Source organism: Cyprinodon variegatus, unplaced genomic scaffold (assembly GCF_000732505.1).
Source record: "Cyprinodon variegatus isolate N-32 unplaced genomic scaffold, C_variegatus-1.0 Scaffold30, whole genome shotgun sequence".
Taxonomy (NCBI): Eukaryota; Metazoa; Chordata; class Actinopteri; order Cyprinodontiformes; family Cyprinodontidae; genus Cyprinodon; species Cyprinodon variegatus.
The window spans coordinates 1738062-1761755 of NW_015150483.1; the positions used below are offsets into that span (position 1 = coordinate 1738062).

The 23694-nt window shown below is 37.6% G+C and overlaps 2 protein-coding genes across 4 annotated transcripts; both read right to left on the reverse strand.

The window, feature by feature from the left end:
- Positions 1–1635: 1635 nt before the first annotated feature.
- Positions 1636–13129, reverse strand: timm44 (translocase of inner mitochondrial membrane 44 homolog (yeast)). Its single transcript, XM_015400278.1, has 13 exons — positions 13059–13129; positions 12626–12727; positions 8555–8749; positions 8380–8460; positions 8100–8249; positions 7767–7903; positions 6953–7038; positions 6331–6423; positions 5125–5249; positions 4885–4935; positions 4635–4724; positions 3804–3914; positions 1636–1788 (listed from the first exon to the last, which is right to left on the reverse strand). The coding sequence occupies exons 1-13, from the start codon at positions 13086–13088 to the stop codon at positions 1669–1671; spliced, it is 1371 nt and encodes a 456-aa protein (XP_015255764.1). The 5' UTR covers positions 13089–13129; the 3' UTR covers positions 1636–1668.
- A 546-nt stretch (positions 13130–13675) lies between these two features.
- On the reverse strand, positions 13676–20250 carry LOC107100983 (heterogeneous nuclear ribonucleoprotein M-like). Of its 3 annotated transcripts, XM_015399702.1 has the most exons (16): positions 20026–20250; positions 19217–19398; positions 17675–17727; positions 16980–16987; positions 16803–16896; positions 16434–16700; positions 16125–16278; positions 15985–16034; positions 15848–15905; positions 15482–15595; positions 15354–15401; positions 15213–15278; positions 15011–15112; positions 14314–14903; positions 14182–14233; positions 13676–14092 (listed from the first exon to the last, which is right to left on the reverse strand). In XM_015399702.1, exons 1-16 carry the CDS (start codon positions 20091–20093, stop codon positions 13929–13931), a joined length of 2070 nt encoding a protein of 689 aa, XP_015255188.1. In that variant the 5' UTR covers positions 20094–20250; the 3' UTR covers positions 13676–13928. The 3 variants fall into 3 exon arrangements, with proteins under 3 accessions (XP_015255188.1, XP_015255194.1, XP_015255203.1); XM_015399708.1 differs by lacking the exon at positions 15011–15112; XM_015399717.1 differs by lacking the exons at positions 17675–17727; positions 20026–20250.
- Between the last annotated feature and the right edge of the window lie 3444 nt (positions 20251–23694).

A 23694-nucleotide genomic window follows, 5' to 3' on the forward strand; every position in this document is an offset into this window, starting at 1 on the left:
TTGCTAAATTGAGATTATTACTTTGAATTCTGAGCAGAGAACAGATAGAAATTTAGGTACAAACCAAGTTTGTGATAACAGCTATAGAGGTCATTGATAACATTTACTGTCAGGGACCAGTCGTACCAGAAACAAGTGCTTGCAAAAGGTTAATAAGTCAGCACTGAATGTGTAATAACTAGCATTAGAGGAATGCACTTGCCGCCTCTGCGTTTTAACCAGTTTAAGAATCTATTTCCTGGCCTGTGTGAATGTTTTCCTTGGTCTTCACGCTTTTATTACTATGTCTAACTAACCTCTTAACTAAAAAATTAAGTCTTACAGTTTTGCACTTTGTTATTGTATAACAATAAATATTTGCTGGTTAAATGAGTGAAAAGGCTCAGGGAATCTAATGTCTTTCGAAAGGTACTGTGGAGTAAAGTTGAGAAAAATCTATCCAAAATCTGATCAGGAATAAGTCATTATGAAAAGTCATATGTGTAAGAAATGTAGCCGTATTTTTCAAAAACTGCTTTTTTCCCCCCTACACTGGCAAAATTTTTCTTTAAAGATACAGAAAATGTGCTTACGGTGTCATTTTTGTCCTATTCATATCCATAAAAAGACATTTTTAACTGCTAATTATTCAAAGCTGTGTGACTCTGATAGATACAGCATCCAGATGTACATTTATAGCCATTAGCGGCACTGAAGTTTTAACAACAACCTGATAAAAAAAAAAACCATTTAAAAAACTGCAGAATGGCACATTTTATTGTTGTTAAGACCTTAAATGAACAGCATGCTAATAACTGCCAAGCCTGAAATATGTAAAAAATAACTCCAAGTAAGGCTCTAATGCTGCATACAAATATCTGGAAGGGGATTTCCTTTTTCCCAAAAGAAATATAAAAGACATTGCTAAAAACATTTAAAAATTGCTAAAAAAAAAAAGACTTATAACTGCAGTAGAACAACACTGTACCATTTAAATGTTACACATTAAAAAAAGTTCCAACAAATATTTCTCATTTGTCTTTTATTTTTGAAAAAATTGTTATTTTTCATAATAAATATAGACTCGTTGACAGTTTAACAATTATACATCATGATTACCATACAAACAGGAGTAATAGCAAGGACAGCAGAGCTCTGATTGGCTCCGACACCACCGATCAGAATAGGACAAATCAAAGGAAGAGAAAGAAGTGATGGACTGAGCAGAGGAGGAGCTCTTTTTAGAGAAACTAACTCGACCCACATGATTCAGAAATCAGAATACGTGCATTTCCATGGTGTTCTAAAAAAATAGATGAATCATAATTAATAAGTTTATTATTCCTTGGAATAAGAGGAATGCGAGTGATCTAAACCCTGCTATGGTGAATGTTTTTGGTGGTCTGCTGCCCTCTAGTGTGAGTCATAGGAAAGGACACTAACAACCATAACATTCAAAATAAGTTATACAATGGAAAATATAGTTTAAAAAATGTCATAATGAGGCGCATACTGTTGTTAGCATCACTGATCCATGGTGTTCGGGTGTGGAAATAAGCCCATGCCATATCTGCTGATTCCTGTACGTCTTCCTCTTCCTCTCCAGGCAGCTACTGGGTCTGTTCAGGTACAGCGTGTTCTCTCCCTGGGTTGGTGTTTTTTTTTTTTTTTAATGCATAACAAAGAGTCCTAGAGGATCTGCTCAGTGCTTGAGGCAGAGATGTCCAGTAGTCTCCAGGCAGCATATGGGTTTAATTCTTCCTGGTCTCGACACAGAGCCCACACGTACATCATCCTCAGCACCTTATCCTAAAACATAAATGTTACAATTTTTCACAATGCAATACAGCAAATGTACACCAAACATAAAGAAACAATTGTTTACATTCAATTTGACTAATACGAAATTTCCTTTAGATTTAAAATGAAAGTTTCTAGTCGTCAGATTTTAAATATGGAGAAAGCAGCTAAACAAATGTAGGCTTTACATGGTTATCTAGGGAAGGGTAATAGGACAAAAGAACTGAATAATGATATTTTATATTCTCTCATTTTCTTTTTAAAAAATAACAAAAAACAAAATGGACAATGATGAATTCTGGTTACAGACCCTTATACGACTTCTTCTGTAAAATGTGCTCAGTGAAAGTCTTAATGCAGGTTGTGTCTTGGTAATATTCTCTTTTCGTCACGAGTTACGGTACATCAAGGCTTGGTTCAGTAAAAATTAGAGCAGTCCATGAGGGACATCGGGTGACATTTAATTGAAGACATAAAACTGATTGGGTTATATGCCTTCCATCCTGTTGAAGTGCTATTACACTCTTAACAACTGGGCAGGCGCCAGCTGCATGTTACGGAGTGACCTCTTTGTCATTTAAACAGTCCAGAGGTTCCCCTAGGAAATAGCATGGCAGATTTACAGCTCATAAAATGAATCGGAATCTTTTTTTAGGCCAATAAAAGGCTTTACTGAACACCTAAATGTCCTACTGAGTACTGCAAATAAATTGTAAATTAAACTCAACTGAGGAAAATATCTTGCTAAGGAAATAGGAGATATGTTCAGTGAGTTTTTACAAACCTAAATTGCTTTGATTATAACCTGTTTGCATGTAACATAGAAATGACCTTCATGGTTTTAAAAAGATTAGGATTCCCATAATCAGGCCAGCTAGACTGATCACTTGCTGAAAACCTGGATATACTGACAGATCACAGACTAGGGGATTTATCTGACAGGCTATTTTCTGTGCTGCTCAACTATATAGTGACAGAGACGCTATTAAAAACACGTTAGCTTCAACTCCCTTGTGATTTGGTAAGTTTTAACAGTATACTTTGTCACATTAATTCTGAGTTTGTTAGTGTGGGGGTTCAGCTAAAACAGGGTTTATGCAGGAATAAGGAACTCTAATTTAATGCTTTTTAATGCTCTTGGAAATAATTTTAATGCCATCAACAAGTACCCATAACTCTCATATATATATATATATATATATATATATATATATAAAAACACGGCAAAATCCTCCATCATCTTTACCGTCAACAGGCTGCAGCCTTGTCCCCAATTCCTCGTTTTCCAGGCACTTTTGTTCAAATTTGCATTTTTCCGTTCTCTACATTTTTCTCCGCCTTGAGCTTCTTTTCCGAACGTACAGCTTTACGATCAACCGGAAGAAGTTCCACACAAACACACGGAACCAGTTACAACTCATATATCTGACGAAATCGTTTTTATAAACTTTTTTATTTTATTTAAGCATTTAAAAGCCACCGATAATCACATTTAATTGATTTTAATGCCAATTAAGGCCTTAGTTAAAAAAATTACAATTTAATGACTTTTAATGATTTTTTATAACCGCGGAAAACCTGTAAAAACTTCATTTATTTTTAAACGATAATAAAATGTTTGGACTGGGTCATGTAAATAAAGAAAGTAAAGAATGTATGACAAATAGGTGTTTGATTAAGAATGTTTCCTCTTGCAACTGTTGGCATGTCTGTCCTCCCTTTTTCATGGCTGTTATCATCGACATGTTTCCTGTTGTTCAGTGATCATTTCACTCCACTGAACTGTATGTGTCTGAGGTCAGGTCGGCCCCTCTCACACAAGTGCAGACTCTTAATGTTTCTGTCGTTTCACCCTGCCGATTAAATGCAAGTAGTCTAAACTGAGACTTTCACAACGTGGGAATTATGGGTAAAAATAGGCAGAAAATCAATTAGTGTGTTCTGAGCACAAAGACTATTTACTTAAGACTATTAACAAAAATTGTGTTTTGATTTTTGAATGAAAAGTGTGTCGTTCCACTTACAGGGTCTCCCTCCACCACCTCTCCCTTGGTGTTTCGGATTACCATGACCAACTGAGCCTGGAAGGTGATAATCAGCACTGGACCCTGTTCCATCATCTTCCCCATGGCCAACTGGAAAAGGAAATAAAACAGCCAAAAAGATGAAGCTGCAACAAATAATTATCATGACCTTGAAAGCTTGCTTGCTCAGAATCAATTATAGCGGGACTTTGCAGTAAACTTTGTGTGGAAAAGTGCTAAATTCTACTTGCATGGCACATATGCATGACTGACGTAAACAGGAAGTGGAGGCTTCAATCTAGCATGCACCACAAATCAGTAACAGAAAAACATTTTAATAAATGTGTTGCTGTCAGTCAAGTTTCAAGCACTTTCTACTAAGTGTTATTTGCATTTCTTCTTGCAGATCTCCTCTTATAAAGGCCATTAGACAAACCAAATTTGAAATCAAATCTTATCTACAAATCAAATAAAATATAGAGCATATGTTGGCTTATCTACTCTGGTAATTGATGTTCTTAAAAGGCATTCAAATTCAGCGATGTGACCTTGTCCAAGTAGCAAACTAATAGTCACGTTTAGTGACTATTAGTTTTTATCATATCAACAGGAAGACAGTGTCTAATATTTCATGAATTCATTTTCAGCACATGTGGAAAAACCTGTAAAATCCTGAGCTGAATCAAATCGCTGCTTCCAGAGTTTGTTAATAAAGCATTTAAATGTGTAAATCAGGGATCTTTTAGCTATAGGATAATTGATCTAAAGTCCCTGTTTCAAAGCATCCATCAAGTAAATGTTAATCTAGAAAAAATTGAGTCTAAGACTTACGTCTATATTATCTATGTCCAGAATCTTAGAGTGGAACTGAAGTCCCATGGCTTTGGCTTGCTGAATTGGATGTGCGAGTTGGCTGTAAGTCTGTTTACCAAAGGAAAAAGAAAAATATCATAAACAAAATCCCTTTAACACAGTTTTACTAGATCTACACATTCTCAGTAGATGCAGTTCAAATGATTAAGAGCTATGGACAGTATTAGCTTGGTAACGGCCCAAGAAGATCTCCAACTGATGTTCTTACCGCTTCATAACACCAGTCCTTCAGTACCTCCAGCTCCCCTCTGATCATCGCCTGCACAATAAAACATATATGCCGACATGTTTGGGAGGAAAGATCTAGCATTCAAAAAATCCATACTACACGCTATAACAGTCATTATTTCTTCAAATTGTAAAATTTCCCCATAGATTTATGAACAATCAGACTTTAAATAAAGAACTGACAGAGAATATGCATGAATGGAATAAATGGTCAACATACCTCCAGAATATTTGGGATGATATCTTGTTCACATTGTTTCAGGAAAGAATCTTTATCAAAGGAAGGGTCCACCTTCAAGATCTCTGTTAAAACCTCAGACATTTCTGTCTTTGAAAACAGTCCTCCTAAAAAAACAAAACACCAAAAACAGTAGTCAAGATTGGAAACACAAAAACAAAACAGTTTTTAAGCGTTTGGTTTAAAACAAAAAGAGAGAGAGAAAAAAGTAAGTTATATAAAGCAAAAACAACATCAACAAGAGAAACTATTATAAATTGTTTTTTGCCTTTTTAGAAGAGAAACTAATTTGATGAACCCATGACAGTCTGGGAAGTGAAGACATTCATCAGGAGAAATGTAGGAAAAGGCAACGATCCACTATGAAGGCTAACAGAGGCTAACAGGGGTGGGAGTCTTCCTCCCAATCCGCTCAAGTGTGTTGGGCCTAAATCTCTACAGTCAATCTAACAATGTCATTATTAATAGAGTGATTATTTCTTACACTGATTCTGTGTCCCTGTTTGAATTAGATTTTTTTCCCCATAATGTTCTAATAAGAGGCAATGGGGATAATTCACTGTAAGTTGGAGTTGCGGCGGCCGGGTATGGGCCCGACGCTCCAGCGCCATCCATTTTCAGGGCTAGTTGATTCGGCAGGTGAGTTTTTACACACTCCTTAGCGGATTCCAACTTCCATGGCTACCGTCCTGCTGTCTATATCAACCAACACCTTTTCTGGGGTCTGATGAGAGTCGGCATCGGGCGCCTTAACCCGGCGTTCGGTTCATCCCGCAGCGCCAGTTCTGCTTACCAAAAGTGGCCCACTGGGTGGCTCGCATTCCACGCCCGGCTCCAAGCCAGCGAGCCGGGCTTCTTACCCATTTAAAGTTTGAGAATAAGTTGAGATTGTTTAATTAAATAATGAACTAATATTTGACCAAAGCAGGCAGCCGCTCTACTGCGATGCACCACAGAACTGTTGGGCTCTATCAAGAAGCTGCACCAGTTGTCACCATCAGGCTATCTAATATTTCTGTCGACAGATGATGGTATCAAAACACTATTAGGATGGAAGCTTCATCTATATAACTTTACTCTATGATGATAATTTCTTTTTTGTTTAGATATAAAGTGAATATGCACCTTGACAAGGTTTTGAAAACAATCAGAAAATCCGCTATAAAGTCTGACACAGTGATCTCTTACCTATGATGTCAGTCATCTTGTCTGTGACAGCACGAGAAGCTCTAATGACGACGTTGTCGCTCTCATCGTACTTCATCTTCATCTCAAAGAACCCTTAAGGCAACAAAGAACGAATTAGACTATATAAAGACTGAAGAAAAAATATAATACTTACAATCTCAGATATTTACATACAGAGACCTTAAAGTGAGTTTAATGGTGAGAATAAAATGCTATTTGTGTCATTTGAAGATGAAATAAGGACTGACAGAAATAAGTTACTTTAGATCATCTGATATAATTGTGAACTAAACAGTGGAAGCTCCAATCTGTTCATTGTACTGAAAACATTAAGAATAGAAATTTATACATCTGCAGTGGATCTCTGAGTACAATATGCTACAAGATAGTAGCCTGATAAACCAGACTAAATGTGAGATTAAATGTGTAATTTACACAGGCAAAATTTATTTTGGCCGCTGCCGGGCGGGGCTAGTTTACTGGGCTCACAAGATAATACAATACACGAAAACACGTTTTACGATATACTGCATAATAAAGACAAAAAAAAAACAATGTTCTAACAATTAGGAAACAATGACAGATGCACAGAAAGAGTAAAATAAAGATGAATATCCCTTACTATTAAAGACCACATTGTTGTCCTTGAAGTCTTTCCATTGTTGGTACCACTTTGAGTCTTTGTGCAGCACCACACCCATAGCTTCCCTAAAAAAGATTTAAAAAGATACAGATTTAAAGCTGTCATTCAGCTCAAACATCTTTATTACTCGGGATGCAACTAACGATTATTTTGCAAATCGATTCATCTGTTGATTATTTTTCAATTAATAATCAGATAGTCAAAGGTTCCTTAAAGAGGATTTTTTTTTTGCTAAATTAAACCAGGTAAAACTAAAAGTTTTCCATTAGAGGAGTTCTGGATAGAACATATTGACAGACAAAAATATTTTTATCTTAAATGCAAAATGCTTATATATATACATATATATAATTTTTTTTTTTTTTTTTACAATTTTGGTATAATTGCTGCTCAAGGTGGGTCGCTCTGTCTGCTAAAGGCACAGTCTATGTACTCCACTTAATGATTATTACTGAATTCATTGACGATTATTTCAATAATCGATTAATCCAATTAATTGTTTCAGCTCTAATTATAACACAAAATAATACCTGCATAAAATTATTAGATAAAGATCATCTATTGTTGCCTCTTTAGGAGACACCGCCATAGATTAAGAAGCTTTGCCCTAAAAAAACTGCAGAACTTGATAGAATTAATGATGGAAATGGATCAGTGTTTGCGTGGATAAACTCTTAGCACTCTATAGTTTTTCATTTCACTGCTCACAGCAAAATGAGCGGAACTGGTTTGTGTAACGCAGAGGAGCAATCCTCCCTCTCAGTATCAGAGGACTCAATGGGCACTCACTTACTCATTGGCTTCAAAGACCTTTCCGTCCTCCCCCGCCCCCTTGGATGAGAACTCTGTCCTCTTGCGGAGTCGGGCTGGAGGTTTGTACGGTCCAGTTTGGCCAAGGTCACCAATCTCCTTCTTCACACTCTCCACACTCTAAAAAACATTAATAGGTGGCTCATCACAATAAATACAACATTTTTCCATTCAAAATTCTTATTTGTCTGTTTAATTTAAATCTTGTTTGATATTTAACTTGGTGATAAATAAATTAGGAGAAATGACAATTAGAGCCACTTAACTTTAGGTCAGGATATAGTAAAATTATAAATCCCTCAGTTAAAGTTCGTACCTGAGATATTGCTCTGAACGCACCAGTCTTCCCCAGCATCTCTCCGCTCTTAGAGACCGATTCTGCCGATGTCTTTGCAGTTTTGGCTGCTTCCTCCATCCCCTCTTTGATTTTCTTACCAATTTCTGTACGACTGACCTCTTCCAGCCCCTGTCCATAACACAAATAAGCAAGCACAATTAAAGACAGTCTATACCAATTTAGTGAAGAAAAAAAAACAAAACAAAAAAACAGGAGAAAAAAAAGGCTGCGAAAAGCTTAAGATGCATTTCACATTCACCTCTTTAACCGTCTCTGAAATGGTTCCCAGTTTCTTCTTCAGGACCTCGGAGGTCTTCACCGTTTCTGACTCTATTGTTTTCTAGGAAACAAAAGTGCGGGGGAGCAACGATCAAGTGAAAGAACAGAACAAGAAATCAAGTGCAAAGTAATTTTGTGTAGGCAGAGATACTAACATATTTCCTCCGAGCTTGTTTCAGTGCATCTGACTCTTCAAGTTTTTTGGCCTCTTCTCGAAACTTCTTGATATTTTCTTTCATTTCTTTGTTTTTGTTCAGCTCCTGCTTTAGGTTATCCAAAAATTCCCCAAGGAAACCTTTTCTCCCTCCACTCTTGTCCCCCGACATATACCTCACCTGAAGAAGAGGAGGCTGAGGCACAACAAAACATTAGATTTATGAGATTTAAAACAGAAAGACACATTTATGGCACTCTTACAATCATAACAGTAGAATGTCTTAGAGAAACTATTTGTTCCCATTTGGGGTTTTTAATGGGGTTACAGCTGTAAACTTTCATTAACTTTCCTGGGATTACATGAGAGAAATCAAGGAAGAAAAGTTCATAACCAAGATGTGGAGATAAAATCAAATACTCCCTCAACCAATTTTTTTTTTTTCTGTTTTTGATTAAAATTAAAAGTTCTTAGTCTTGAAGTTATTTTTTTTGCTTTTTTTTCTGATGTGTGAACCTGTATGTTTCCGTTTGTCTTTTTGTTTTGCCACTTACTGAATTTCCCCACAAAGGGTCAGTAAAGAATAAGCAGAACATTAAGTGGTGTGAGAAAATATTTGTCTCTTTCTATTTTGCATATTTTTTCACACTTGTTTAAGAAAAAGTTTAAAAATTGGTCAAAAACAACACACGTAAAAAAAAAATGTAGATTTGTTTTAAATGAAGGTTTCTGGATTTGGTTTAAAGAAAAACTAATTCAAACCTACAAGGTCCTGAATGAGTAATTGAACTATCCTTGTTATAACACAACTCTACTTTCTCTCACCTGGGTTTATTTACTTTAGCCAGAGCTGTTCTAAACCATAAAATCACCTATAAAGGATGTGTCTGACAGTGAAAAATGAAGTTCACCAAAAAGATCCTAAAAAAGCCCGAGATCCAAAGAAATTCAGGAACAGATATAGAAAGAATAGAAAGCCCTTTAGATCTACATGTCTGGAAAGGTTTATAAAGCCATACTTAAAGCTTTGGGAATCTAGTAAACCTCAGGGAGACCTATTGTCCACAATTGGAGAAAACAGTGGAGAAAGCAGTGAACCTTCCTAGGAGTTTTCAGCTGGCCGAAATCATCCCAAGAACAAAACAGTAATTCATCAAGGTCACAAAAGACCCAAACTGAGATCATCTCAGTTAAAGACAGTGTTCATGCCTCCACTATAAGAAGGAGAATGGCCTCCATGGCTGAGTTCAAAGGCCAAAACCACTGCTGAGCCAAAATAACATTAAAGTTAGTCTCATTTTATTTTTGGTAAAATATTCTTTGGAGTTATGACACAAATAATGGTCCTTTAAAAAACTGTGTAATTACATCCAGTGCAAAAAGTGACACAATTAAAAAATATATATTATTAATTTTTGGTGGTGTTATGGTTTGGGGATGTTTTGATGCTTCAAAACCTGAGGGGTGTTAAAATAAAGAGACAGATCAATTAATGAATGAGGTGTTTTTGACTCTGTTTTAATCCGTGGCCAGGTATGCATCTCACCACTAGTGTTACTAACCATTTTTAAGTTACTTTAAAGTGGAAAAAATAAGTTATTTCATCAACTACAGTGTTTTTTTGTCCAAGCAACATTCTTGACTAAAGTCTGACTAAATCTAAATTAAAAGCAGTTAATGAAACTATGTCTAAACTCTTCAGACCTATAGATTTAAAGAAAAAAACCCAATCCATATCGATTTAATTTAAAGACTATTGGCTAAGGTTGTCAAAGTTGACACTGTTAAAATGTTGAAATTTAATTAGGATATTTTCTAAAAACAATTTCTCTAATATAAAAGGTGATGCATTTAATCTATCAGTAATGACCTGCTATCTCTTTTCTCCGACAGGCTTCTACCAGAACTGCTGCTCTGAGAAGGTGAAATAAGGACATGATGACATTTTACCATGGTTTGTCAATGGACTCCATGAACACTGATTAGTTGAACCCGACTTGCATTTGTGACATTAAGGAAGCGAGGCATTCCTTTGGCAGACATCCCAAGTCTCCCTGAAGTTCCGGGAGTCTCCCTGATATAGATAGTTGTTCACAGATGCCCGCGAGTTGGATAAATTATCCCGGATTTTAGACTATGTGAGGTGGGTTTTTTTCAATGCGAGTGAGAGCGAGCAGGCAGGACAATAATTCGTGCATCATGTGTGGATTAGAACTACTTCGAGTGCGCAGACAACAAGAGAGAGCGGGGTGTGAGGAGGAGGTTGCCTTTGAAACCTGTGCAGCGTATCTGTCCAAAGTGATGCTCTGTTCAACCAGCGTTCCAGGCGACTGGTTGTCAGAGAGCTGATTGGATCAGTCCAATAATTTTCTCTGGTTACTCTCTGGCAGTCAGTTACCACTAGTTACCACTTAAAGCTGTGCATCCTGGGAAACGGCAGAGGATCAATCCTCTAAATATAGGACTAATTTTACAGCAGAATGTACTAAAGTATATCCATGTCTAGTGAAGGGGAGGAACAGTGGTGGATCTAGACCAAATGTACCAGGGGGCCTGAAGGGGGCCAGCGTGTTTTCATGGGGGCACAAAAAAGCATGTATTAAAATTCAGGGCAAGGTATTCACATATATTAAGAGAGCTGCATGTAGTGAAATTACTTTTCAATTAAGTTCAATAGAAATTCTATTTCTTATGAGGTTGAAATACATTTAAAATTTAGGCATTTTACATATTTTTTTTAACTTAATTTAAGTTAAAACTACTGTTTTCTATAAATTTGAATTAGAAGTCAAGAAAAACTGCTAAGTTCATCTGTAAAAATTTTAGCATTTTCTTTTATTTGTTGTGGGGAAAAAAAAAACATTTAACATTTAAAAAACATTTAACTCAATCCCACTGAAGCTATCGCCTTATTGTTTTTGAATAATTTGTAAAACAGAATTTGTAATGAAAAGAATGGAATAAATCCAAAGGAGCTATCAGTAGCGATGTCTGTTCCAGCGCATATCTTTATTAGAATTTCTTTTAAGTAATATGTCTTCAGTACAGGGGCCGTAACAGGGACCAGGACATGATCTAGACACTGGCCCCCGTTGGCCCCTGTCTAGAACCAGCCATGGTGAGGAATGATGACACAGTGACGAGGTGCACTGCATGCGGAAGTCCCATGAAAAACAGAAAGCACAACTGATGGTCAAGGCTACAAGATTGAAATTATTGAAAATAAAAGACTAATACTGTTCTGTTTTGTGTTTAAGAAATGACTGTTAGTTAATAACAGCTGTTGAAAAGCTGCTGGCCTTAAGTGTGTACGTATGGGGCAGGGTGCAGATCCGTTGTCCCCGGGTGGCGGGGGGATAAGTATCTCCTTGAAATGAGTTTTTGGAACTTGGGATGTCTGCTTTGGTGAAACCCAATTATGTAGCTTGAGATGTGCCTCACTTGGGTCAGGATACGGAGCCCGAGTCTGGCTTTTCTGAATGATTCTTGTGGAACACGACTTGTGATAAATGGAAACACAGATTCTGCTGTCTGACAAAATATCCTGAAGGAGGATATCTGGACATCTCTGTGTCCTCAATCTGGGTTTTGCAGCAGGACATTGATCTGAAATGGGAACTTAGGAGTGGCCTAGTCCAAGTCCTAACCCCAAACTCCACTGAAATGCTGTGGAACAACCTTAAAAAGGCCACTTCATGCTCAGAAACCCACCAGTGTGGTTCGGTTAAATCTGAAAATATGTGTGGGGCTAAATTCCTCCAATGCTCTGCGAGATTTATTGCAAAGCCTTGATTGTAGTCGTTGCTGTTGCTTGAAAAACCAGTTATCAGCTTTAGGGGCAATAACTTTTATTCCGTGTTAAACATAGGTTTTCCTATTTTCCTTATAAATAAAAATATTTACAAACTGCATTTTCTGTTTAACTTTAATTTTTTTTACTTGTTGAATGTCCTGAAACATGCAGATAGATCCTGAAAGGGGGCATCCATTTTCTCACACCACAGTACTTGGAAATGCTATTACCATTTAAAAGCTTCTCACTCCAGAAAGGAATCACATGTGGTACTAGTACCTGTGGAAACCTCGAGAGTCCACATGTCCTGTAAACATGGGTTCTGTTCGGTAGCAGCAGGTGAGAGGAAGGGAAGGCAACCAAGCCTCTTCTGACACATATCTGAAGACACACAAAAAGGTCCTGGACTTGGTAAATATGAGGATTAGTACATTTGTAAGAACACATAGAATAGAAAAACATTTCACCTATAAAATCCCTCTTTGCCTTAATTAATTTTTGTTTCGTTCAGGCAAATATAGTCCAAGAAATGCAGCTTTTCTCGATGACAGCTAACACACAGTTAGCAATGCTACATTAAACTAGTCGGTTAAACAAAGTCATGTTGTTCAACGTCGACCATATTTACGAAACTACTTAAACGTATATTCCGCCTCTATTGTCATTTTATATTCCCTGCATGTGGAGTATTAACAAAGTCCGAGGAACTCACCTGATAACACTGACACAAGGGAGCCGCCATCTTGGATACCGTGCCTGTAATTACTTCCGGTGTCGTCAGACCAGCATACTCAATGCGCATGCGCTAGTCCCGTTTATCCCTCTTGTTTGGTACGAAAAAGCTCTTTAAACTAACTCAACGGGCGAGTATCCCTTTAGTTATGTACAAAAAAAAAAGTTAAAACGCCAAAAATTAAGTAATTTGTTTTTTGTAGATGACTAAAGGGATCCACACCTGTTAAGGTAATTTAAAGTGTATTTTTCATACAAAAGTTAAGGGATAAATGGGTATTGGCTATAGGTATGCTGATCTGGCAGAACACCAGCAGTAAACATCATTAAAGTAACAAGGTCCTCCTCATTGAGAGCCACCTTCCTTTAAAAGCCATTTATAACTATATTATAAACTAACCAGACCGTGAGGCCTTGATATAAGCTGCATTCTTCTCTGTATTAGCTTTTTTTTCCTTTTTTTTTTAAATAATCAGTGTGATATTGTATTCAATTCAAGATAAATATATTCATTCAGAAGCTTTAGGTTGCATCTATGATCCTGTTGAAAACAAAAGACCTTAAACCCATTTATACATCTTTGAGATTTATTTAGCAAAACACCTCACAGATCAAAGGCAATGACAGGTGATGCATGACAGAAAAAAAATTAAAAGTTTGGTCACTAAAAAGTACAATAACCAAAAACTAAAAACACATTCATTGCTATAATTTGCTAACTAAAAAGGTGAAACTAAAACATGAAATTCTACAAATATGTCCTAAACAAAGTATACTGGAAAGACAAATCTGATAATGCAGATCGTTTTAAACATCATGGACTAAATCTGATGCAACACAGACATGTGAATTAAGCATTCCTATCAATCCTAACGTCGATTTCTCTTCCGTTCAGGCGATAGCCGTTCATGGTTCTGCAGGCGCGCTCAGCAGTTTCGGGGTTGTCAAAACGGACCATACCACAGCCCTTGGATTTTCCATTTTCCATTTTAATATCAGCATACTGAACCATACCTGTACAAAGACAAAGTAGAGAGGTTTATAAAAATGTTGGTAGTATTAAATGTTCAATTTCCTTCTGGGAAAAAAAAAATAAATCTTACCACATGTATTAAAGGTATCCTTCAGCATTTTCCAAGTGAAATCAAAAGGCAGCTGAAAAAAAAAAAAAAAAATGATTAAGTATAAACTTCAGGCAATTTTTTCTTAAACTAAGAACATTTCAGCAAACTTACATTTCTAACAAAGATCTGGCATCCCTTCCTCATGTTTGCTCCACCACTTCCGGGTCCTCCGGCTCCAGCTGCTCCAAAGGAATTCCCACCAAATCCACGATCCATATCTCCGGAGCGGTCAAACTGACCGCCAACACTGCCAGATCCCATGCGCTCCATGCCAGTGCCCATACGGTCAAGGCCACCAGAAGAGAAACGGTCCAGTCCTCCGGCAGATCCCATGCGATCGAAGCTGCTTCCCATCCTGTCGAGCCCGGTGTTGCCCATGCGATCCATACCCATGGAGGAGCCAAAGTCCATGCTGCTCCCCATGCGATCCAAACTAGATGGGCCAAGTCGATCAAATCCTCCAGGGCCGAGGCGGTCCATGCTTGATGACATACGGTCAAGGCCCGGTCCAAGCCTGTCCATCCCTGGCCCAAGGCGGTCCATCCCAGAGCCGATGCGGTCAAACCCGGACCCCATCCTGTCCAGGTCAGACACACGATCAACCCGCTCCATGCCCATCCGATCCATCCCTCCCATCCGGTCCAAGCTGCCTCCTAGCCGGTCCATTCCAGAGCTCATGCGGTCCATCCCAAGGGAATTTCCTGCAGAGAGTAAAAAGACAGCACGACATGGTCAACTGAGCTCCAGAAAGTTGTTTTTTTTCTTTGTTTTTTTACAGGGTCTTTGGGACAATCCAGTAAGTACTGACCCATTCCTCTTTCAAAGGAGTCTCCAAAATTATTGCGAGACATCCCCATTTCATTTCGCCCAAATTCCCTGTCAATAGCACCACCAATCCCACGGTCCACCTCTGATAATGCAAGAGATGAAACCATTAGAAACATCCAGCAAGACGTGAAGACTACCACGCCTGCTTTGGAGTGTTTAGGGAGTCCCTACCAAAAACTCACCATTCATTCTGCCCATTCCAGAGGAACCGAACCGATCCATGTTCATTCCACCAAAGTTGTCCATTCCTGAAGACATCAAAAAATGCATTAACAACAAATCTGTTGTTCAAATTTAAGAGCAGATGCCAACTAAAAACTTACCTCCTCCCATGCGACCGCCCACATTGCCAAATCCCATGTTGTCCATTCCTGAAGGAGAGAAAAGCATTTGTAAGTCCACAGTTTCACTAGTCTTAATGCTGAAACAAACCAAAAACAGATTTTGTTACCTCCGGGGCCCATGTTTCCCATCCCACCAACGTTGCCGCCGCCTCTGTTGAGCATGGTAGCATCAATTGGCTGACCACCGGGACCCAGGCCTAAACCAATACCACTCAGTCCACCTGGTTTCAGGGTTAGAAGAGAAAAGCTTTAAACTTCTGTCTGCAAAAACTTGTATTTTCCAAGAGCTATTTGGGTCAAAATCTAATTTCCAAAAATATGTACGAACCTTAATTGGAAAAGCAATTTTTTTTTTCAGAAACACGAATAAAATTCAACCACAGGGATTTTTTGCTCTTATTGCTTAAGTGATTTAATCCACAATTTTATTATAAAGGCAGTAACTAATAATAATGTGTTCAAAATGTACTCACGGGGAAGAGAGGACCCTCTATCTGGTTGTCCGAAATCTTTGGGGAGGGATTTCTCATCCTGAAATAGACATCACATTTCAAAATAATGCTCAGCATTGCAATAAAAGTGATCTGTTACAAAAGGTTTATCAATATACCAGCTTGACGTGCATGGTCCTGTTAAACAGGAGCTGCCCGTTGAACATAGCTGTAGGATAATTAAGGAAACACAGGAAACGCAAGAAAACAATGAACAGTAACAGAAGGAATAATGTGCATTCATTATGAAAAAGGATACAGACAGCTTGGACTGCCTCAATGGGCATTTCAAACGTCACAGTGCCCATTCCTCTGCTTTTCCCATCCCTGTCCTCCAATATGTCCGACCTCACGACAACACCTGCCATGCCGAATACCTCTTTCAGCTTCTTCCATCCCACTTTGTAATCCAGCTGCAACAACAGAGATCAGTTAGTAAAACTAAGACTGTATCCAGTCCTTTATTTTACTTTCCAAAAAGGTACTGTTTTTAAAGTGTTTTAATCTGAATAGTACAATTTTTATTTTATGTTAGTTTCAGTTAGTGAAGAAACTCTGGATGACTCACATTGGCTACAAATACAGTGCTTCCAATCCTGCCAGTCTGAAGACCATGAATGATTTCATTGGGGATGTTGGGGTTGTTCAACAGGCTGGGAGGGATGTTGACCATCGGGCCTCCTGATCCAGGTCCCATGCGATCCATGCCCCCCATTCCTCCCATACCTCCCATACCGCCCATTCCTCCCATGCCCCCCATTCCTCCATGGCCTCCTGGGTGACCTCCCTGTTGAGACTTGCTTATCTCTCTTTGAGCAATGACACCATCAGGGTCCTAAACAAACAAAATAAACATCACTCAAGTGTTAACTTTCTAGACCCTAGCTCTACAGAACAGCTCCAAATTTTGTTTCTCCTACTTTTCCCCGCAGCTTACCTCCTTGACTTTAAGAGGACGGCCATTGAAGTTGTACTTGTTGACAGTTTCCACCGCCTTCCTCATAAGTTCTTCCGTCCTGAACTCAACAACACTGCAGAGAACATTTTACATGAGAATTGCTGGGTGCTGCATTCTATTACCAATAGAAACAAACGAGATAAATTGAGTACTCACGCACAACCCTTTTGATTGAAGTCATCAGAACAGGCAATACAGAGTAAAAAAAAAATTAAGAAAAGAAATTAGAGATGATGGTATTTAACTGAATGTTTAAATGAAATGTAGAAAATAGAAACATGCACAAACCAAAGTCAAATACAGAAAAGGCTTATAGTTTTGGCAAACGCTACGTAAATTAGACAATTTTCCCCAAACCGGTCGGCGACCAAGCAGGTATAGCAAAAAAAATCAGTTTCTCTTCTCAAAACATCCAAAAGGGGAGAAACTCCACAAAACAATAGGTTTCCACACCAGTAAAACATTTTTAAAGGACATCTTTTCCAATGAAGAGGTTTGAGTGATTACAATTAACAAAACCATCTAACAGCTTTGTAACAACAGCCTACCGAGTTAACCCCTTAAGGTCGTAAGGAGCAAATCCAGAAACCAAAAGGGAAATTATCAGCTAATTCAATCCACTGGACTGAATACAAGTAATGCTATTTTAAAAGCATCAACCCTACAGAATGGCCTCAAATCAGTGGCACAGACGACTCCACCTAAAACACACCTCAGTTTACCATCTCAAGGACTCCACCGCGTTACAATTCGAGACCATTTCCAGCAATATAGCTAACGAAACCAAGGCTGACAAACACATGTTTGTCTACGTTTAATCGTGTATTTTGATTGTATGTATTTGCACTTACCCTCGATTTGCCTTCTGCGTCCATTAAGTGATCCACGTACGTTACATCACCCACTACAAATCAGATTCCAGAGACGACACACACCAAGGGGAGAGAAGCCAAGAGAACAATGGGGGTTTAGAGCAGAAACAAGGAGGAAGGCCGATGACACTGAGCTCTGACTGCCAGAGTCTTGAGCTGTCCCCCAGCACCTCAGCAGCACAATATGGTACAGGTCTACAAAAACAAGCTTTGATCTCTTAACAAAAACATGTTGTAAGACTTCTTAGTCTGTCCTTGTTAGAATTCTCCAGAAACAACAAAAGCAATAGACCGAGGCAACCAACTGTTGAAATGACCAACAGCCTTCTGATTTGGCGAAAACATTGTAGACCACCTTCTCCATGTCATTTATGACCCATGAAATTTCAGGTTGAAATTAAATCCCATACAAATCCTTAGCCTATTTCAGGGCAAACCTAGTGGTACTTTGTCGAATGGTGCCATCTTAAACCTTGAGCTAAAGCATCAAGACATCCCCATCAGCTGAGCTTAAATCTACAACTACAAAAATACCGACTTCTTAATCTCGACAAATTCTTGGAAAAAGGATTCCTGTTTATATGGTTCAGAACTGCATAAAAAATAAAATTAAAAAAGAGGGGGAACTTAATTAAAAAATATCCACTTCCAAATCGACAGTGACCGCTGCTGGGGTCCCAGGTCACATTTCTGTTCAATAAATGGACGTCCGTGACCAAAAACCTCGAAACAAGGACAGTGCAATAAGAAGCAGCTTTGTTTTGTAGACCTGTACCCCACAGAAATCCCCAGCAAAAAGCTGTGTGTGGCACAACATGGAGATCTGCTGAGAAAACATTTGCTTGTCAAGGTCACACCTAAAAAAGAAAATGCAATTTAACTCAACAGTTGACACAAAACGAACACTTGGCCCTCCTAGCCCAAAAAAACTGTTCCCTTAGTATCACATTCTTTAGCGTAACAATTCATTGCAGGGCTAATGACACATATGATCAAACTGGTGTTCCATGACTATTCAACTCTTCATGCAAATAAAAGCTAAAGTCATCTTTGCAGAATTCAAATTTGCAGCACGTGCCTACGTAGAACTGGACATTTCCAACATTTTATACATATTCAACATATACGGATGGTAACATACTCCAACTGATAGTAAGATATTCCTTGCATCAAAACATGAGTCTTGCTTCCTTTTTGTTCAGTCACTTCTTCTGGTTAAACCTCTTTGTGCCAGTCAGGATCCCAATCCATGGGATTTTCTCATTGGTCAACTTAATTTAATAAGTACAACCTCCACAAACACCTCAAAGGAAACGGTGGTGATTGCATTTTCCATCCAGGTTCACAGCACAAGTTTGGTGCAACTCAGTCTATGATGCTGTTCCAAATGCCTCCCAAAAATCTGAAGTGCCACTCCAAGACAGAAGTGATATGGTCAAAAACAATTGACCCTGGATGCAGATTCTTTGGGGGGAAAAACAACCTAGAAATAGACAATTACATCTTACCAAAACACCTTACCTTTCTCTTTCATTAGGTCCTTGAGGGCTTGCCATTTCACGTCGTAGGGGATGTTGCTGACAAACACTCGGTATCTCTTGTTCAAGTTGCCATAAGGTTCAAAGCGACCACCTCCACCTCTCTTAGGGGGTCTCTCCTTCCTGCTGGAACTGGACCCATTCTTGGGTTTTCCGTTGATTTCTCTGAAACAGTAAGGATTGGGAAAAACAATAAGAATAATAGTTCAAAAGCAACAATCTGCTTTATTACTTCGAATCAATTTTAGAGATAGTTATTATGAATGAAAATATGTTAAGTAAAAATGTTAAAATATGTTAAACAAAAAAGAAAACAGTATGATAATATGCTGTTTATCCCCAAAATAATGAAGTGATTTAAGGCTAATCTGCACGACTACGCTATAACCACATGGCGAGGCCCTCACCAGTAGGCCTAAAAACAACTAAAACGTACAATTAACTCAAACTTCAATCGGATTTTCATTCCCTTGCATCGCATTGCGATACCACCATAATTAATACGATCGAGTATAATACGTATTCTGAATTAATAACTCGACTTAGATAGCGCCAGCAAATAGACGGATCCCATATCGCCATCATATCTGGTAGATTCAGTCTAAAAATAAATAACCTTAATCCAACTTGTCGATTTGAAAACAATTGGCGTGTATACATTTTCACCTAAAACGTTCTTATTTTTTGGTTATAACTGAATATAAATGCTAACATAAGTGCATTAAAAAAAAAAAAAAAAAAACACTAGGCCAAGCTAGCTACAACAAAAGAAGCGTCTATGAAGTGACTCACTCCTGCTGCTGCTGCTGCTGCTGCTCGGTAGTTGTCTCGGTATTGTTGTCGCCCTGCTCGCTCGACATTTTTGATGCGCTGATGAAGGTTTTAGCAAACCTGAATTTGTAAAGGAAAAATCAAGAAAGCTGGTATTACCAGACAGAGAAACTGTACGGTAACTGCACAGAGAACTGTTGGCTTTTAGGAAAATGGCGGAGCAGACGCGGGGGGAGGGGCCAATTTTGAAAATTCTGGAAATGCTTCCGGTGTTTTCTTTTCATATTAAAACTACTACTACTCAAAAGAAGGATTTCAAAATAAGTGCACAGTCCATTTAAAATAAAAACTATCTGAGACCCTTCTCGTGTTTGTTGCATTGTTTAATCCTGACTTCGAAATTTACTTCAGGTTTCCGCTAAGTAATCATATACAATCCGATACGGTAGGCAGTGGTATGCACTTTAAAGCCATGGTTCCAATCTGCCATTCAAATTATTAATTATTGGTCTACCTTTCATGTTAACTTAAAATTGGTTATGGTTATAAAACTGTCAAAAAAAAAACAAAATACAGTTTTGTAATTAAAATAGTTTTTATACAACCTTTGTGGTGTTATGGGTAAGAAAACCTGACCTTTTTTTGTTTTTTCAAAATATGTTATTTTATTATGTATTAGCAACAAAATCTAGGTGTGTTTAAAACTAAAAACTAAAATCATCCAACAGACAAATAGAATGCTTTTATGCTTACAAAAAAAAGGTGCTTAAAGGTGGCCATCAATTGTGTTGTATAAGTGATTTACATTTGGTTGAATTTTTTATAAATGGACAATAGATGTGATCAGGGGAGGATCTAGGATTCTAGGAGATCAGGTGCTTAGCCCCGAGGGTGAAGATGAGCGTGTAGACTTTCTGCTAAATCCCGTTCTAATGTAAAATATGACAGATTACTGGATTAAAGAAATTTCTAGTATACTACATACTATCACACATAAAAATTCCAGCTCCATAACATGGGAAGAAATTCATTTAACTGCAAGTCTTTAACTGTGTTTATTTCTTACTTCAACAACAAGCTCTGTGGAGACATTTGATCATTATTTGCCAAAGTTATGAAGGGGAAATCATATATTTTAGCCACCTGATATAATCTGCTCCCCCATAACATGGGAAAAATTAAACAAATCCTGTGAATTTTGAAACTGCCATTATTTTTCTATATTATGTTTGAAACATTTATTATTTTATATTTTGAAATCTTAAATAGTTAATAAAAATATGTCAATTCTCAATTCAAAATGTCTGGAATAGCATTACTTCAGACATTTTGAATTGAGAAAGCTCTCTGGATGGAAAACGAAACATCTTCAAACTTGGAAAACTTGGAAGTCCAGCTGTTTTGGTTTGAACTTTTCTTTTGAAATATATTTGTAAATTGTTAGATAAACATTTAAACAGAAAAGAAATTTCATAAAGATCATCAAAGGGGAAACGGATTATATCAGGTGGCTAAAATATACGATTTCCCTCTCATAACTTTGGCAAATAATGATTTAATGTCACCAAATCCACAGGATTTGTTGTTGATGATGAGAGGAATAAACACAGTTAAAGATTTGTAGGTGAATTAATTCCTTCCCATGTTATGGAGGAGGAACGGAATATTCCAGGCAGCTGAAATATCCATTCTCTCCTCTCCTCCTCCCATATGTTTAGGAAATAAACAGCAACTGTTTCCAAATTCTCAAAAAATGTTATGTTTGATAGCATGTAGTATACTAGAAATTTCTTTAATCCAGTAATCTGTCATATTTTACATTAGAACGGGATTTACCAGAAAGTCTACTCTCTCATCTTTTCTGGAAATCTTAATTTTTGTGTCCTGCTATCAGCCAGTTTCCGTCCTCTTATACTGTATCAGCAGTGAAAAATGATAAATACTTCTGACTTTTATTTCTGTCAGGCTTAACTGACAGAAGTTGGAAAAAGACAGATTCTCTTGGCGTTTAAAAAATAACACAAAACAGCTTAAAAGGACCTCGTCTATTTATTTATTTTACAATTTTATAGACAACAGCTGCTGATTAAACTGGATGTTACAACATTGACATGAATGAAAATGGTCCCATCCGCCATGTTCGCCTCTCTGGCTTCAATGCGCGCTCCCGACACAAGGGGAACAGAATTTTATACAACTCCAGGACAAAGAACGTCTGGAAGTCAGTCAGAGCTTCACATACCTGGGGGACATCAGTCTGTTTAGCAACAGTTAGTGGGGACTTCTTCTGCACAAGAATGCTACAGGCTGCTTTCCTGCACATGCGGTCACTCTCTGGTGAATTCCAGTACTGCACATTTTACTCTGATCAGCTCAGAAGTGAGATCCAGGGCTCTTGGGGAAACATCCGGGGCTGCAGCCCAAGTAGCCACCCCCTAGATCTGCCACTGGATGTGATAAACTTTGATCTCATGAACTAACTTTAACCATAAGCAAATTCAAAGTTAGGTACTCAATCTTTCATCTCCAAAGAAAATTTGGTTGAAGTGAATTAATTGTATCCCGGTTAATTAGAAATCCGAAATTCCCCATCAGTAAGATAATGGATCAATGAGCTTGTATCTTACTGCACACCCCAAAAGATACTGTTTAATGTTAGAGGAAAACATGCAATCTTTGAAAAAATCTGGGGCACCTTCATAGAACATTCTGTCCTCAGCTGTCGATGGTGGGGTGAGCCTTTCTGGACCGGCTTCAAATTAGCCCTTTGCAGACTCTTCTTATATAACTTTTCTTCTTATATAACAATTATGTACCTTGATAGAAATAGTGTGTTGAATCATATAGAGATGAATGTGCTCAGATGGATATGTTGTGTACAGAAATGAAAGGATATTGAGAGCCATAAAGAAAGGAGGGTGGGAGGGGAAAAGTTTGTTATATTTTGTTTCGTTTTTTTCTTTTGGTATTAAAAATCCAAAATCATCTTCCTTGTATGGTGTGACTGTAAGACTATATATCAAAAAGTTTGTTTTATAAAATACAATTTTCAGTATAACTGTAAATGCTTGCTATACACCATAAATATCTTGTAAAAGCTTCTGTTAATATTAATAAAACAAATCTTAAAAAAAAAGAAATGGATTGATTTGATAACTCATAATACATTCGATATGTATTATAAACTAAATTAATACTGATAATCTTCTATGCTAGAAATCATTAATGAAGTTTAAATTTGAAGTTTTTCAGTACTTGTGCAATCAAATTTAACCGGACTAAACCTGGATTTGGACAGAATATAATATAGTTTTCCAGTCCCACATATGCAAGCCAAGTGTATTTGTATAGCACAGATCAGTACAAAGATAATTCAAAAATGCTTTACATGAATTAAACAATAAAATAGAAGAGAATAAAAGCAGCAGATAACAAGTATGACTACAAATATAGTTTGTCAAATTTTCAGTTATAATTGGTTTTAAACAATATGTTTATGTAATCAATAGAGTATCTATCTATCTATCTATCTATCTATCTATCTATCTATCTATCTATCTATCTATCTATCTATCTATCTATCTATCTATCTATCCAAAACTGACATTAATCAGAACCTCCTGTAATTGTTCTCCTCCACACCACTAGGTGGCGACTGTGAATTCTCCTTAGTATAATCAGAGCGGCATG

What these genes read in the sequence shown, in the direction of transcription:
- timm44 (XM_015400278.1), bottom strand. Translation starts at nt 13,088, where the DNA reads ATGGCGGCTCCCTTGTGTCAGTGTTATCAG. An exon ending in TCATCCCAAATATTCTGGAG is followed by an intron (nt 4,936 to 5,124) that starts GTATGTTGACCA and finishes TTTATTGTGCAG; the next exon opens with GCGATGATCAGAGGGGAGCT. An exon ending in AGGTGGTGGAGGGAGACCCT is followed by an intron (nt 1,789 to 3,803) that starts GTAAGTGGAACG and finishes TTTATGTTTTAG; the next exon opens with GATAAGGTGCTGAGGATGAT.
- LOC107100983 (XM_015399702.1), bottom strand. Translation starts at nt 20,093, where the DNA reads ATGTCGAGCGAGCAGGGCGACAACAATACCGAGACAACTACCGAGCAG. An exon ending in CAGCAGCAGCAGCAGCAGGA is followed by an intron (nt 19,399 to 20,025) that starts GTGAGTCACTTC and finishes TTACTGTTTCAG; the next exon opens with AGAAATCAACGGAAAACCCA. An exon ending in GCCAGATCTTTGTTAGAAAT is followed by an intron (nt 14,234 to 14,313) that starts GTAAGTTTGCTG and finishes TTTTTTTTTCAG; the next exon opens with CTGCCTTTTGATTTCACTTG.